The sequence below is a fragment of the Lissotriton vulgaris genome, chromosome 4_1, assembly GCF_964263255.1.
Source record: "Lissotriton vulgaris chromosome 4_1, aLisVul1.2, whole genome shotgun sequence".
In the NCBI taxonomy this organism is placed as follows: Eukaryota; Metazoa; Chordata; class Amphibia; order Caudata; family Salamandridae; genus Lissotriton; species Lissotriton vulgaris.
This window is the reverse complement of record NC_141691.1, coordinates 340,047,136-340,063,236: the sequence shown is the minus strand read 5'-3', so window position 1 is coordinate 340,063,236 and position 16,101 is coordinate 340,047,136. Positions and strand designations below refer to the sequence as shown.

Here is a 16,101-nt window from a genome sequence, read left to right as displayed (position 1 = left end):
AACAAAACAAAAATACAAGGCGCCAAGATCCGAATGGCAAGTCCTGGATGTTGAGTGCCTCAGTTGAGAGTTCTGAGCAGTGCTTGTAAGACTGTCTGAAGCTTATTTGCACCTGCTGCAGCTTCACTAGGTCCGGCGGAACTTTTTTCCTTTTCCTTTCTGCTTCTTTTCCTACAATGCGTTTCATCTGAAGACACGACCAGGTCCCTGAATGTGTGCAGGGGGACGCTATTGATTGAATGAAAATGGCGGCTTGACACAAAGCTGACTCAAGCGTTACTGTTGGTGCTATACAGACAAAAATTGGTTTTCAGTTTGTACATTCTTCAGGTTTTTTTTTCCATCCAAGTCTGATTGAGAGTTTGTAGAAAAATGGCTTCAGATTTTCCACATACTACTCTTCAACATTCTTCCTAAATGTAACAATGTGAAACTCACTAGGAGAACGGCTGTTTCTGTTTCCTTTCAAAATGCTGCCACCAATATTTTCTGAATGGAAGACATCATCTTGTAACATAAAGGGCCGAAAGGGGTTCTGGTCTGGCCGATGGTTGGTGGAGACATTTTGACTATATCTTGGACCTGCCCGGCCTCGCCCAAAATGGCGCCGGTATAAATGGGACTCGTAACTCTTTGCCCGCAAATGTATATCTAGAAAATGTTATTGTAAGTGGCCCTGTCGTATTTTAATTACAAAATGTACGTCCACCGATACCGCAACTGTTAGACACCTTTGTTCTTGTCACCTAATGGCCCGCTCGTTACGTTCTTCTACAGTGTAAATGTCTCCTCATCATATACGATTTGAGTTTGCTCCGTGGCCGGCCCACGTGGTTATAGGCCCGTATTTGTATACTGACATTTTCACAATAAAGGTTTTTAAAACAAAACACGGTAGTAGTATTTTCATTTGTAAAGTTTTTACTTTTAGTGACTGTTTTCGAATCAGTAAAAGGCAAGTGAAATAAAGCAGTCCAATTACATGACGGATAAAAGGTATAATATGTAGGAACGCAGTAAAGATAAATGGTCAAGGGCAGTTGTGTTTTTCATGTCTGCAACATAAAGTGATCGATAAGAATCTGATAATCAGGCGCATCGGCGACTAAGACAGCAGGCCGAATCTCTTTTACTCAACGGCTCCGTCATGGAAGGAAGAAACACCCTTTTTCTCGAAAAAGGAATATATTTTACTTGCCAGACAGTTGTAAATTTTCCGGGAAAGTACATTAGCCTGGAATATTATAACATATGTTTGAAAAAAAAATATTGTTCGAAAATAATAAAAAGCGTAATTTTTAGGTCATATGACCAAGCTTTTCATCATTAAATTAACAAAAGTAAAATGAACCAATGAAAAGTTTTATTAACAAGTCACATGACCTGTTATGCTTACGTTACGCGCTGCGCGCCGCGCCTCGGATCACTTCCGGGTGCGCTAACGCGGCGTGTCATAAAACGCATTACGCGACAACGTAGGTCAAGAATATAGTCTAAATGTCTCCACCAACCAGCGTTCAGAACACAACCCCTTTCAGCAGTCCAAAAAGTTCTGTTAAATGACAACAGAGGGGACAGGCAACAAGAACCATCAGTCAAAGAGGGGAGGGCAAGTTCTTCTCTTCCGGGTCATGTTGGGGCGCTACCGGAACTGATCGAATTGGTAGTCTACAGTGTTTCTGGATGTTTCAGACTAAAGCTGGCGTCAGCATGAGACCACTACCATCTCGTAGCTCCGTCGTGGCCATTCCACGAGCAATCATGGCAGCCGCTCCCCACCAGAAGCCTGCGGGAGTCGGAGGCCCCCATGACTTTTGTAGAATCTTCACGGCTGAGGGGACGCTTTTCGAGAATGGGATCCAAGCCCTAGCAGACAAGCGTCCGAGTTCCAAGGTGTCCCAGGGCCATTTTAGTGGACCAGGCCCAAAACCGAAGAGCCGGCCGCCATTTTGAGAGTCCTGTGGCAGCCGCCTATCGCTGCACCGCTAGAGCGGGCGCATCTCAACTACATGGTGAGCGAGACGCTGTAGTCGCAAGAGCGGGCGGAAAACAGCTGAATGGCGGAAGAGGCACAGTGTAGCAAAAGCGGGCGGAATGGCAACTAAAACGATAAAGGGGCGCCTCACTACAGCTTGTCTTCAGGTCAAACGGATTGTGGGACAAGGTCCAGAATTGAAGAGTCATCAAAAGGCAAAAAGTACCGCCGGACCCCGGGAGCCGGCCGCCTATGTCGGGGGCGATCTCAGGCTACACCAGTGCTATAAGACTTGGGGAGGGTGTCGGAGCCAAGCGTCTTCTCCGAGTCCATGGCCATCACAGCGCCCCTCAGGGGCCTCCGTCAAGCTGTTTAGGAAGGTAACATATCATATTGTTTTCTAATGCAGTCAGGTCCACAAACGACACTCACTTACTTTGAGAATAGTGAAGCTGCAGTAGGAGGAAATAAGCTTCAGACAGTGTTACAAGCGCTGCTCAGAACTCTTAACTATGGCACCCAACATCCAGAACTTATGCTATTTGAGAATGGTAGTGACATCGAAGCATCTCGGGGACCAAAACCATTAACGTACTTTCACGTATGAAAATCTTACTTGGGGAGGGGGCAGGAGCGAAGCGCCCCCTCCCAGTCAGCGCCACCACACCGTATGTTGAAAATCTGAAGCCATCGTTCTACAAAGTCAACCAAACTTGGATTGAAAAATCTAGAAAAATGTACAAACTGAAAACCAGTTTTGGTCTGCATAGCATCAGTAACAACGCTTGAGTCAGCTTTGTGTCAAGCCGCCATTTTGATTCAACAAAGCACAGGCATTGAAAAAGGCTGAAATTCAGAACTCTAAACTATGGCACCCAACATCCAGGAGCTTGCTATCCGGATCTTGGAGCCTTGTGCTGTTTTCGATCTATTCACACATCGGTCCACTACTGACATCATCTTATAAACCAACGTTATGTAAATAGTTTTTTAATAAAATGTTTTACCCTATTTCTTTGCTGGTGTGTTGTCTATATTTTTAATATTTGCATAGGGTTTGTCATTATTTTGTGCGGGATGGGTGATGGAGCCGAGCTGTCTTGCAGCCCTCATGGTGTGGAGCTCAGTTCATCTCACTATTTTCGTATTTCTCAAGAAGGGTTGTTCCTAATATTTCTATTTTAGCGAGGTCAAAAAGAGATCCAATTAGTGGCCTACTGATTTTGCTCGATTACTTTTATTTTTTTACACGATTTTTCACTATCTGCAAAGACTAAACAGAGTATTGCGACTTTGTGCTTGTTTGTAAATAGAGAATGATCCAAAGAGAACCAATTCTAAAACAGTAAATGCTTGGACAACAATCAATCAAATGGAGAGACAAGGAGGTACGACGGATTACAACGGGGGTAAAGGCCTGCGTTAACTACCCTTCTGTATCTGCAAAGAGAGAGTACTAACAAAGACAAAAGAGGGGAGGGGGGGGGCAGCGTTCAAAGCACATCAGCGTGCATAAATACGAAAATGTTTTTATCTATCACGTACTTGACATTTTAAAGCTTTTCATATTTGCTATTAAAAAACCAATGAAATTCACAGAAAAAACCATAGGTTATAGTGGATATATAGTTAGGAATTTGCATTTACAAAACCTTGAAAATTCAATGAAAAAACCATAGGTTATAGGCCATATATAGTTAGGAATTAGCATTTACAAAACCTTATTTTACTCGCATAAAACCATTGAAATTCCATATATAGTTAGCTAACTATAAGCGCTAACTATATATCGCGCACCCGCAATCCACTGCTGATGATGTCACATATTACATCATTCATGACATGGTCAGTGACATCACTGATGACATCACTGATGACATCTCAAATGACATCACTGATGACAACTCAAATGATATCAATGATGACATCTCAAATGACATCACTGATGACAACTCAAATGACATCACTGATGACATCTCATTTGTCATCACTGATCACATCACTCATGTGATAATACAATGAACCTCTTCAGACTCTAATATAACCTTACATACACTCAGTATAAACAGACACTCACAGACTGTCACTCATCCATGGACTTACTCACACACCTAGTCAGTCATGCAAAGAATCAATCACACCTCCATTTCCTCAACTATACAGTTATACACATCTTACTTATTCAAACATATAATAACACATATTTACTCTCTTATATAATCCCTGATACAAGCTCACAGTGATCGATACAGCCACTCACACATTCACTGGCTCTTATGTTCAGTTATTTATATATCTCAACTCTCACATGTATTGTGTTTTACATACGTACTTACTTGCACATGTAGCAATGAGAAATCCATTCACTCACCAACACACCCATGCACAGTCAACCGCTCATATAGCCGTTTCCACATGCACTCTTGAACTCATACTCCTAGTGAATCAACTGCTTACACATCTATGCACAGAGTCACGCACCTCCCAGCCACCCACACACACACTCAGCCTCCCATTCAAATATTTGGGCAACCAATCAATAACCCATATGGCTACTCTTATAGCTACTGATCAACACAAGCAGCAGTTTACACAACAACAAACATACTGATGCACGAATTAAGACAGTTTAGTCACTAACCCATGCACTCAGTGAGACACATTTAATCACTCACTCATACAGTCAGTCATGCACCTACTAAATTCTTCATCCAGACACTTATACATCCACTCATTCTTCAATATGTGAAACATATTTTAACTTTACAGAAACATACAGTCACTGGATGTTGTAATCAGTGATGTCATCAGTGATGTCACTGACCATGTCATGAATGATGTAATATGTGACATCATCAGCAGTGGATTGCGGGTGCGCGATATATAGTTAGCGCTTATAGTTAGCTAACTATATATGGAATTTCAATGGTTTTATGCGAGTAAAATAAGGTTTTGTAAATGCTAATTCCTAACTATATATGGCCTATAACCTATGGTTTTTTCATTGAATTTTCAAGGTTTTGTAAATGCAAATTCCTAACTATATATCCACTATAACCTATGGTTTTTTCTGTGAATATATATATATATATGTTACACAAGGGAGAGTGCAATGATAACACGCCCACGGGTAGGCTGGCTTGTGATGAAATAAAACCGGAAATATGAATGCAGGCATTGTGTGTGTGTTTTTGCCCAGGAAGAAGGGGCCTTGTTCCCTGAAACGCGTTGGCCACATTAACCAGATGACAGGGCAGACGAACAGGCTGCATAACACTGCTGGATGGCGGAGCAATGTGAGTGCTCTTCCGAATGCTTCAGGGCAATTTGTGTAACTCATTTCTGCGCACGGCAGCCTGGCCGTGGGGAGAGCACCATCGGCAGTTGATTATATTCACTTTGTAAATGTTGACTTGACTGCCTGCTAACATTTGAATGTGAGGCAAGGGGACAGGCTGTGAAGCCTTCATGGGCCTTCCATGATGCATCTCGGAGTGTGAGCAAGATATACACAGAGGTGCCTTTGAGAAACAAGCTTTATTTACAAGATAAATGCGAATAAGAAACGTGCAGCACCAAAAGAATCCTGCCCAACACAATTTCCTTGCTAACACCTATTTGGGAACATGCTTGCTTTAGAAATGCTAATGAGGAATGCAAACTAATACCTTATGGAAGCAGTCCTGAACAGGGCAGGGAGTGGCTTGGTTAAGTTAATTACCAGTCCTAGAGTCATTTTATTGCCTCTTAAAAAGAAAATACAGCTTTGTGACTTCGTGGGCCGTATTGCATATAGTGCCCTGGGGCGCAACGAGCGTTTGCTCCTGCTTTGCGGACCTCCGTGGCACTTTGGTATTACAGAAGGGGCCGCTGACACTTGTGCGGCCCCCTCTGTAATACACTGATAGCTCTGGCACACTTAAAACGCCTGCACTATTTTCAAGGGGGCGTTCACTCGTTTGCCCAATGCAAAGAGGGAATCCATTTGCCTCTGCGTCTGCGGGTATTACCGACGCAGGCGCAGGGTCAAAGAAGCCCTCAGAAGGCACCCTGACAGTGCGCCATTTATAAAATGGCGCTCCGAGAGCAACCTTCTGCAGGGGGTAAATTAGCTATGATGGACCCCTCAGACATCCCCTTGCAGGCGGGTGTGGTCACTGACGGCACCAGCCTGCAAGGTGAACTCTGATTCCCTTTGAGAGTGCAGGCGGGTTGCAGGATGCACAGTGAAACACAGAGCGGCTTTAAAGCATCCTCTCCGTATTTCACGTAAATGCACTGCCCCTTGGGCACCAGTGTTCACGGTTGCCTCTGGGGCTGTCCATTCATGGTAATAGGGCGCATTTTCCTTGTTTGCACCTGGAATACCATTCTAAAGGTGCGTCCGGTGCAAACAATGAAAATGCGCCTACACCGTAATATGGCTCCACGAATCCAGTTTTGCCACTAATGAGTGTGTTGGAAGTTTGAGAATTCCGCACAGCTATATAGTTATCATAATATTAGAGCGTCTACATGATGAATTAGCAACTATAATAATGGGTTATATAGCACTTAATACTGTTTCGAAGCTCTGTGATGAACAGATGGTCATTTTTATGGTACTCTAGTTACTGACCTCAGAAGGGTGAAAGGCTGAGTCTGGTTTTCTGGGATTCAAATCTAGTGACCACACCACTGCATTTACCATTGACTATTTGTTCCACTGAGCCTTTTGCTAGTTAACTAGCCTATTAAATACCTGTGATGGTTTTCAAAGGGTCGGTGCCTTTTTATAAACTGCTGTTAAGTCAAGGAGATCTCTGTAGGGGTACTAGAAAGGTCTAATCCGTCTTCGATTGCGTTCTGGCTATTAAAAACATGTTTTATATTCAGGCACTGTTATGTCCCACCTGCAGATTTGGGGATCGCTGTTCTTTAAACCCTTGCGTGCTCGTGACGGAACCGTTCCGTTACGAGCCTCGGGTGGGCTGGGCTGGTGACGGAATGGTTCTGTCACGGCCTGCTCGCAGCGCCTGCGTGGCGCGAATTCTGCTCCTGCGCTGAGCGTTCTATTAGGTGAGCGGGCCGTGACGGAACCATTCCGTCACAAGCACAGCCCACACGAGGCTCGTGACGGAGCGGTTCCGTCATGAGTACGGGAGCGCAGCGCGGCCCCCCCACACCCCGTTAGCACTGCGGCGGAATAGCCGCGCAAGCTAAGGGGTTAATACATTTGTTTTTATGTATTTTTTTTTAGATCTCCTCTTACTTCTTTTATGATGTTTATGTTTGTATGTGTTGTTTATGGCTGTATATTTGCAGAATAAAGCAACTTGACTTGACAACTAGTATGCAATATTGTTCAATTAAATCAGTCATAGTGATGTTCCAGCAGTCATTACCTGCCATATCTCTACCATATATCCGTGAACATATGATTAAATAATAATCGTGGAAGAATAAAAAGTGAATTTCCTATAGGAGCGTGTTTCAAAGTTCTCACTTCATTGCAGGTAAGGGGACAAAGATCAAACAAATTGGTCAAGACTGAGCCGCCAGGCCTGTGTAACTTTCACACAATGGCCCATTTCAACGAGTAGCTAATGAGAACTAGTGCTGTCTCCCCAGAGGAAATATCCAATGTGTGCTGGGTTCCATTCTAGTTTCTTATCACCTACAGACTACGAGTTATTATTCTAGTTGTAAGTAATTCCAATCTTTACAAAGGTAGGAGCAGGAGAACAAGTTCATAACATGATTAGTACACAGAGTGTGCCATTTGGTCACATGGAGAAGCTGGACTAGAACTCATGTCTTCTGGTTCCATTGTTTCCAGCTTGCTTACAGCACCTCAAGCAGGTTGGAGGTGGTGTCCATGGTGAGGCACAAATAATGCCGTCCATAGGGACATGGGGAACATGTCCACAATGTGAATACTGTCTTTTCAACCCTTTTGTACCAGCTTGTGTTTTTAAAGTGGAAAAGCTAGAATTTTATGTAAATACCTCTGCAACTAGGTCTAAAACCTAAACACTGGACTGCATCTAGCATGGGGTGCAGATGTATAGCCACCTCCGTAAACTATTGTTTTTTAAAGCGCTCACTAACTTAAGTGAGCCTTTTTTAGAAGGCAATAGATTGTAAGGCTTTTTCCCTTGGTCAAAGGGCAGTAGATGCATACTTTGCAGCAATTGTGGTGGATACTGCTGGTGTCCTAATACTGTTTAGATTCCATGTGCCTGGCCAAGGCATTCCGTTTGTCTTCACCAAGAGTAGTGATCGTAAGCCCTCTGGACTGCTTTGCAGGAATTGTTGATGGGATTGAAATAAGGTATTATTATGATACATTATTCGCACTTAGGGGCCAGATGTACGACCCGTTTTTGCATGCACAAACGGGTTTGCGCATGTAAAAAGCTCATCGGCCATGTTCAAAGCCTATTTAGCGAGACGCAATTAATTTGCGACTCACTAAATAGGTTTTGCTACCCGCTATTTGTAACGGGCATTCCCTTTTTAATAGCGACCGCAAAGCTATGTACCTATGTTTTGCGACTGCAATTGCAGTTGCAAAACACTCGCAAATTGCCACCCTCTTCAATAGGGTGGTAATGGAGTCGCAAATGGGAAGTATTCCCCAGGGAACCCCTTACCCTCTGTGACAGTCTCTGTAAATATTTTTAATGGTAGACAGTTGTCCAAGGGACCACTTCGTGCCCTTAAAAAATGAAACTAAAACGTTTCTTTTCTTTTTTTTAAATGCTTCCCGTTTTCCTTTAAAGAAAACGTGCTGCATGAAAAAAAACTGCTTTATTTAAAAGCAGCCCCAGACATGGTGGTCTATTGAACCCAGCAGGCCACCATATCTTGGAGGGCCTCCCATTGCCAATAGGGTCTCAAATTGCTAGTGGCTCATTATAATTCATGAGCCTCTCAATTTGCAACCCCATTGGGAATCGCAAACAGTGTCTTTGATACTGTTGTACATCCCATTTTGCAACTCACAAATTGTGAGTCGCAAAATTGTTGGTCGTACATCTGGCCCTTAATGAACTCTTTGTCTGTTCAGATCTATATCTCCTAAAGAAACTAGGGACCTGATTTAAGGGAGGGTGTTGTGGTCGAAAATTATTGAACTGGGCTTTGTGACTCAGTCCTATACATATAAAACAATATATTAAAAAATGTTCACCCTCACTACTATTTTTATTTTTATTTAATATTTATTATGCCTTGTTATAAGGTATATATTTAATTCAAAAACGTTTACAACATGTTTTTAAAGTTTTCAACTTTATTCCGATTTTTTTTAATTAAGTTTATTTTTTTAAAGAAATAATCAATGAATATATATTTTATCACTTAAAATATATATCTAGAATTTTGAATGTCAAACTAATTTCATTTATCTAACTTTAAATCTAATAGGGTGTAATTTTATTTCCCTCCCTCTATTTTATTTTCTATGAGAGTGTGTTGAAGTACCAGTGTTCACCTTTTTTGCGGTTATATCTCTAAAAGTCTTAATTTCGTCGACATACCAGTATAACTGTCTTTTTGGAGAAAAATTATGCGTCCTCATGCCCTGTCCTTTTTCTTGCAATAAATTAAGTGTATTCATTAATGTTCTACAGCTTGTCCTTAACAAAATGCATACATGCAGTGTTGAATCTATCCAGTATGTTTTGTTGAAATATGTAAAAAATCATTTTATTTTACTTCCTCTTTTCCAGAAACTTACACAGCTTTATAGGACGCTTCATGGAGCCTATACCAAAATTATGGAGGTCATGCACACTGGGAAACGTCTTTTAGGCACATTTTTCAGAGTAGCCTTTTATGGACAAGTAAGTAATGTGCATGTGGTTCATTAGAGATATGCATGGTGAACATAATTGTTGGTCATAAAGTTTTATTAAGGAATATATTGAAATGGCTATTACAAAAGACATATTCCAGAATATGTCTAATATAGGTCTCCCTCAAATTCTGCTACTCAGTGAATCAATTTATATTCTCTTAGTTATTTAGTCAATATCACTGCTCAAGACTGGATCGCTTCACAAAATCAATTGTTTAGGTTTGGCATCCCTGTAATGTGATTTCCATCACTGATATCCACTTGTAGTCCATTCGACAGCCAAGGCCATTCTGATGTTCTGAATTAAATAGTAGATTTCGTTTGGATGAGTTCAGGGACCAGCTCATTGTTTAATGTTTTATTTTTGTTACTGGTATGTTTTAACATGCATCACAGAAGAGAAACGTAGTGGTGGAATACACTAATTGCTGGTCAGGATTCGAATAGCAAGAATCATTTTTAGGTCTAGGCTACAGACAACTTTAGTTGTCTTTTGGGGGCGTATTTTCCTAATAAATTACATATACTTTGTGGCTTTGGGTCAGCCCATTGATCATGAATGGATGTTTCTGTTGTCTATCTCAGTTCCCTCCTTCTTAGTCGATGGCTTGCCTCCCTATTCATGTGTTTTGCCCTCCCAGAAGCTTTTGGTCGCACAGTAGTTTGATTAGTTGACTTGTTTTCTTCCACTGCTGATGCTGCTTTCATTTAGGGAACTACAGTTTTGTGGTCTGCCATGACAGCACAGCTGTAGCCTGACAACTATGTGAGCATCCACCTCCATATTGGGAGCCAGGAATACTTGTTTTGATTGGGCATAACTTGTGTGCTTCCACAAAAAGTGCTAGGCCTCCACACAGCCACAATCATTTTGTTCATCTACCCAGCTGCCTGGGGTTTAACTTTCATGGGTACACACATGACATTGCGATTCTAATAATCCTTCTTAGATAACAAAATAATTGATGACATTTTTCTTTGGCAGCAGCATACATAGAGCTAGGGCACTCATTATCGTACATGGATTTCTAGGTCTTGAACAATAGTGGATTCATAAACCAGACCTATTTACATTGCCAATGCTTGCTTCTTTTCCTTTCAGCACTACATGGACTGCATGTGTTCTGTTACTCTCTCCCAAGTTGCTACTTCCTCCCTCAAACCCTTTCCCCACCCGCCACGCAAAGTGTGGCTTTCCTTCTTCCCCACCCACTTGTTTAAAAAATATATATGTTGATTTAAATTTATATTAAATATAGTTATACATATTCCCACGCCCTCACGCTCTTCAAGTCGCATTCCTCCACTGCTCATGTTGCTTTATCTTATCCTCACTCTGATTCCAGCTACTCCGTTGCTCTCCTGCCCTTGCACCATCTTCTCTCCTTGCCTTGATCTTTGGCTGTTCCTGGCACGGCTCCTACACCTGCAAGCATTTTTGTGCTTTCAGCTGCTATGGGTCTGCTTGCTGACACGGCTCTGCTTGGCCTGGGTTGCGAAAATGATTCACCTTTTTGGAGAAAATATGCTGTGTTTTCGAACACAGAGCATCATGGCATGTGTGGGGGTGACCAAGTTCGTTCACAGAAGGCTCACTTCAAGCTTTTTATCAGTTGCAATCACAAACAAGCATTGGCATAGCCAATAGGGCTCGCTTTTGGGACCTTCTAAGTATTTAGTTATGCAGCACAATATCCTTGGTGCAACCACATCAACTGTTGCGTGGCTAAACACTTATAAGGTCCCAAAGGTGAGACCTATTGGATAGGCCAATGCTTGGTGTGGTTGATTGTGTGTGTGGTTGTGTGTGTGTGTGGTTGCGTGTGGTTGTGTGTGTGGTTGTGTGTGTGTGGTTGTGTGTAGGTGGATGTGGATGTGGGTGCGGCTGTGGGTGTGGATGTGTGGTTGGGTGTGGTTGTGTGGATGTGTGGTTGTGTGTGTGTGTGGATGTGTGATTGTGTCTGGTTGTGTGTGTGGTTGTGTGTGTGGTGTGGTTGTGTGTGTGGTGTGTGTGTGTGGTTGTGTGTGTGGTTGTTTGTGGGTACGGTTGTGGGTGTGTGTGTGTGGATGTGTGGTTGGGTGTGGTTATGTGTGGGGTTGTGTGTGTGTGGTTGTGTGTGTGTGTGTGTGTGGTTGAGTGTGGTTGTGTGTTGTTGTGTGTGTGGTTGTAGATGTGTGTGTGATTGTAGTTGCGGGTGTGGTTGTGGGTGCGGTTGTGGTTGTGCGTGTGCGCTTGGATGTGTGGTTGGGTGTGTGGTTGTGTGTGTGGTTGTGGTGTTGTGTCTGGTTGTGGGTGTGGTTGTGGGTGTGCGTGTGGATGTGTGGTTGTGTGTGTGTGGATGTGTGGTTGTGTGTGTGTGGATGTTTTTTTGTGTATGGTTGTGTGTGTGTGTGGTTGTGTGTGTGGTTGTTTGTGGGTGCGATTGTGGGTGTGTGTGTGTGGGTGGGGTTGTGGGTGTGGGTGTGGACGTGTGGTTGTGTGTGGTTGTGTGTGTGGATGTGTGTTTGTGTGTGTGTGGATGTGTGGTTGTGTGTGTGGTTTGTGTGTGTGGTTGTGTGTGTGGTTGTTTGTGGGTGCGGTTGTGGGTGTGTGTGTGGATGTGTGGTTGTTTGTGGTTGTGTGTGGATTTGTGGTTGTGTGTGTGTGTGTGGTTGTGTGTGCAGTTGTGTGTGCAGTTGTGTGTGTGGTTGTGTGTGTGGTTGTGGGTGCAGTTGTGGGTGCAGGTGTGGTTGTGGGTGTGCGTGTGGATGTGTGGCTGGGTGTGTGGGTGTGTGTGTGTGTGGTTGTGTGTGTGGTTGTGTTGTTGTGCGTGTAGTTGTGGTTGTGTGTGTGGTTGTGTGTGTGTGGTTGTGGTTGTGTGTGGGGTTGTGTGTGGTTGTGTGTGTGTGACTGTGGGTGTGGTTGTGTGTGTGTGTGGTTGTGTGTATGTGTGTGGTTGTGTGTGTGTGTGGTTGTGTGTGTCGTTTGTGTGTGGTTGTGTGTGTGTGGTTGTGGGTGTAGTTGTGTGTGTGGTTGTGTGTGGTTGTGTGTGTGTGACTGTGGATGTGGTTGTGTGTGTGTGGTTGTGTGTGTGTGTGTGGTTGTGTGTGTGGTTTGTGTGTGGGGTTGTGTGTGGTTGTGTGTGTGTGACTGTGGGTGTGGTTGTGTGTGTGTCGTTGTGTGTATGTGTGTGGTTGTGTGTGTGTGGGGTTGTGTGTGTGTGGTTGTGGGTGTGGTTTTGTGTGGGGTTTTGTGTGGTTGTGTGTGTTGTTTTATGTGTGGTTGTGTGTGTGGTTGTGTGTGGCAGTAATACTAAAAGCATCTCAAAATAAAGGAACACAAACATCGAGTTTGTGGAAAGAGAAAGCACGTTGTAAGTCAAACGGGCAGCAGCAAAGCATATACATACCGCCTCCTCTAAGACTTTCACAGACATGCGCAGAGCAGAGCAGAGCTGAGCAGTTGTGCCGCCATCGCTACCGCCAGAACGCCAGAAGCTGCCGAGGCGGAGGCAGAGTGCTCCCTGTACAGGGACCCCCGCGAGCCCTGTGAGCCACGAGTTGTAGGATGCTGCAGGACGCCCCAAAGGAGCTGCAAGCAGGGCACAGCGGGAAAGCATTCGAGACGCGGCGGAGGAGAGCTGCAAACAGCCGCAAGTAGTCTCCCAGCGCGGCGGAGAGCTGCAAATCACTCAACAGCGCGGCAGGAACCGCGAGCCGCCCACACGTTGCGGCGGGAGTCGTGAGCAGCCCCCCAGCGGGCGGAGAGCCGTGAATCACTCTACAGCGCAGCAGGAGCCGTGAGCTGCCGATACAATGCGGCGGGAGCCGCGAGTAGCTTCCCAGTGGGCGGAGAACTATCCTACAGTGCGGCAGGAGCCGCGAGCTGCCTCCCATCGGGCGGAGAGTACGCAGAGAGCATACAGCACGGCGGGAGCTGTGAGTAGCTCCCCAGTGGGTGAGCTGCCCACACAGCACGGCTGGAGCCGCGAGTAGTCTCCCAATACTCTCCCAGTGCAAACCACCCCACAGCGCGGCAGGAGCCGCGAGCTGCCCACACAACGCAGCGGGAGCCGTGAGTAGTCTACCAGTGCGGCGGCCAGCCGCAAATCACCAGACAGCGCGGCAGGAGCCGTGAGCTGCCCACACAATGCGGCGGGAGCCGTGAGTAGCTTCCCAGTGGGCGGATAGCCGCGAATAACATCACAGCGCGGCATGAGCCGCGAGTTTCCCACACAGCACGGCAGGAGCCCCGAGTTGCCCACTCAGCGTGGCGGAAGCAGAGAGGAGCCGCAAATTAGCCTTCTAGCAAGGCAGGAGCTGCTAATCGCCTTATCATCCCAAGTAAGATTACTTGTTTGCAACTGTAGGAAGGAAGGGAGCCGACACGCACATCCAGTTCACAGTGCAGAGAGGAGCGTAGCAGCTGAACGACAGAGCCGCCATTGCCACCGCGGGCTGCACTGTACCGCCCACCCTGCACCGGCCTCGGCTTTAGTTCCATCTCTGCAAGCTGTTAGTAGCTGAGCCAAGCCGCAAACTGAAGCAAAAAGCGACACGCCCGGTTGAAACTGTGATTCAGCAATGCGGTCTGGAAGGCTGAAAAAAGAGATCGCAAAAAAACGCAAGAAGTCGAATAAGGAAAACAATGAACTACTTGAGGAACTGGAGATAGTGCAACCCCATATCCCGGCGTCACCCCTATCACCAACCCACTTGCAGGATTTTGAACACATACGCGACTCTGTACCACCAATATTGAAAAGACTCACCCGCCTTTAACCCAACAGCATAACACGCCAGACGAAACAACAAGTGACATAAAAAAGAGGACACTCAGAGACTTCTTCAAAAAACAAGGAACTAAAGTTCAAGCCCCAACCAGCCCCAATGAAATACTGTCACAACCTATTCAGTTGCCACAAATTATTACTAATACAGAACAAGCAAAGATTAAAGTACAGGCCGTGGTTCACGAACATCTTCAAAACCAGGCCATTATCATGTTTCCAGATGATCATTCAACAAGGGAAGTATCATCTACACCCGGGAAAAACAGGCAAAGGCCAGACATCAGGCCAGGAAATTTATCACCGCCTTACAACAAGTGCAACAACTTAACAAGGACCAGCACTCATCTGCAATAACAATTTCAAGCGACGATTCTCCCCCCTCCCTCAGATTGCCCACACAGCAGGAAATGAATCCATACAGCTTGGGCTCCTCTGTAAATAAAATAGAATCCACCCCCCAAGCCGCTCAATGGACCAGAACCCTTCCAGGTAATATTAAGTCGCTAACACCAACAACGCCACCTGTCTTAGTCCATCACAAATCATCGGAAACAAAGACATGTGAGCCCAATGACCATTCCCTCTTGGACTTATCCTTTTTCAAGACCGACCCCAACAAAATAAACATCGCAACAGCAGCCCTTGACCCAATAGAGCTTGATTCCACCATCATCTGGCCCCAGCTCCTACAAACACTACAATCCACGGTGTCTGCACTGAATTATCACTCAGATAAAATTGACATTCAAGTAGAACTCTTAAATACATTAGCTGTATACACGGCAGGGATCGATAATAAACTGGAAGGCCTGAACACCCTAATAACCAAAGCACAATCAAAAGTCAACTTGACCCAAGCAATATACTGCTGTTCACCAATAATTGATAGTCTGTCTACACTACCGCAGTTTCTTGGCTTGGTTTTGACAGAGATAAAGAAATTACCATCAAGCACACAAGCTCAACCATGTCCGCCAGGTCCACATTCAATTAACCTACCCACTCAGGAAGCCAATGAGGAAAGCATAAAACATAATAACCCTGGTAAAAATCATATGGTATCTTTATTAAAAACCGATATTCGATTAAAAGATACTCCAGCAGCAGTTCTATCCCTAGACAATCGAGACAAACAAGTGGCACCCAAGGAGTATGACATTTTTCTACCAACCAAATTAAACAATAAAAATAACACCACGCAGAAAAAAGACAATCCATCTACTCCTGAGTTAGTGGAAATTGTCGATGTTAGAGAGGCCGGCCCAGGAACGGGACTAATGAATAAATCCCCCGAAAACAGCGCCTGAGCAAAAGAGAAAGAAAGAGATTACGGGAAAAACGCAACAAACGTAGTTCAGCTACTCAAAACACAACCAGCGATCCAACATGTATCGGAAAGGACAAGACCTGATCTAGTTCAATTAGTACCGCAAGCTCCGACAACATCCTTACATCACCACAAAAATCTTTAATACAATTATCCACAGTATTAATTGATAAGGTGTCAACAC

The 16,101-nt window shown here is 44.5% G+C and overlaps 1 protein-coding gene across 5 annotated transcripts in view; it reads left to right on the top strand.

The window, feature by feature from the left end:
- Nucleotides 1-16,101, top strand: part of DOCK11 (dedicator of cytokinesis 11) — a 1,133,414-nt gene that overhangs the window by 981,884 nt on the left and 135,429 nt on the right. For all 5 annotated transcript variants that reach the window (XM_086918718.1, XM_086918717.1, XM_086918722.1 and 2 more), the window contains one exon: nt 9,691-9,804. In XM_086918718.1, the coding sequence (XP_086774844.1) occupies nt 9,691-9,804 (114 nt within the window). The remainder of the gene's footprint in view (nt 1-9,690; nt 9,805-16,101) is intronic.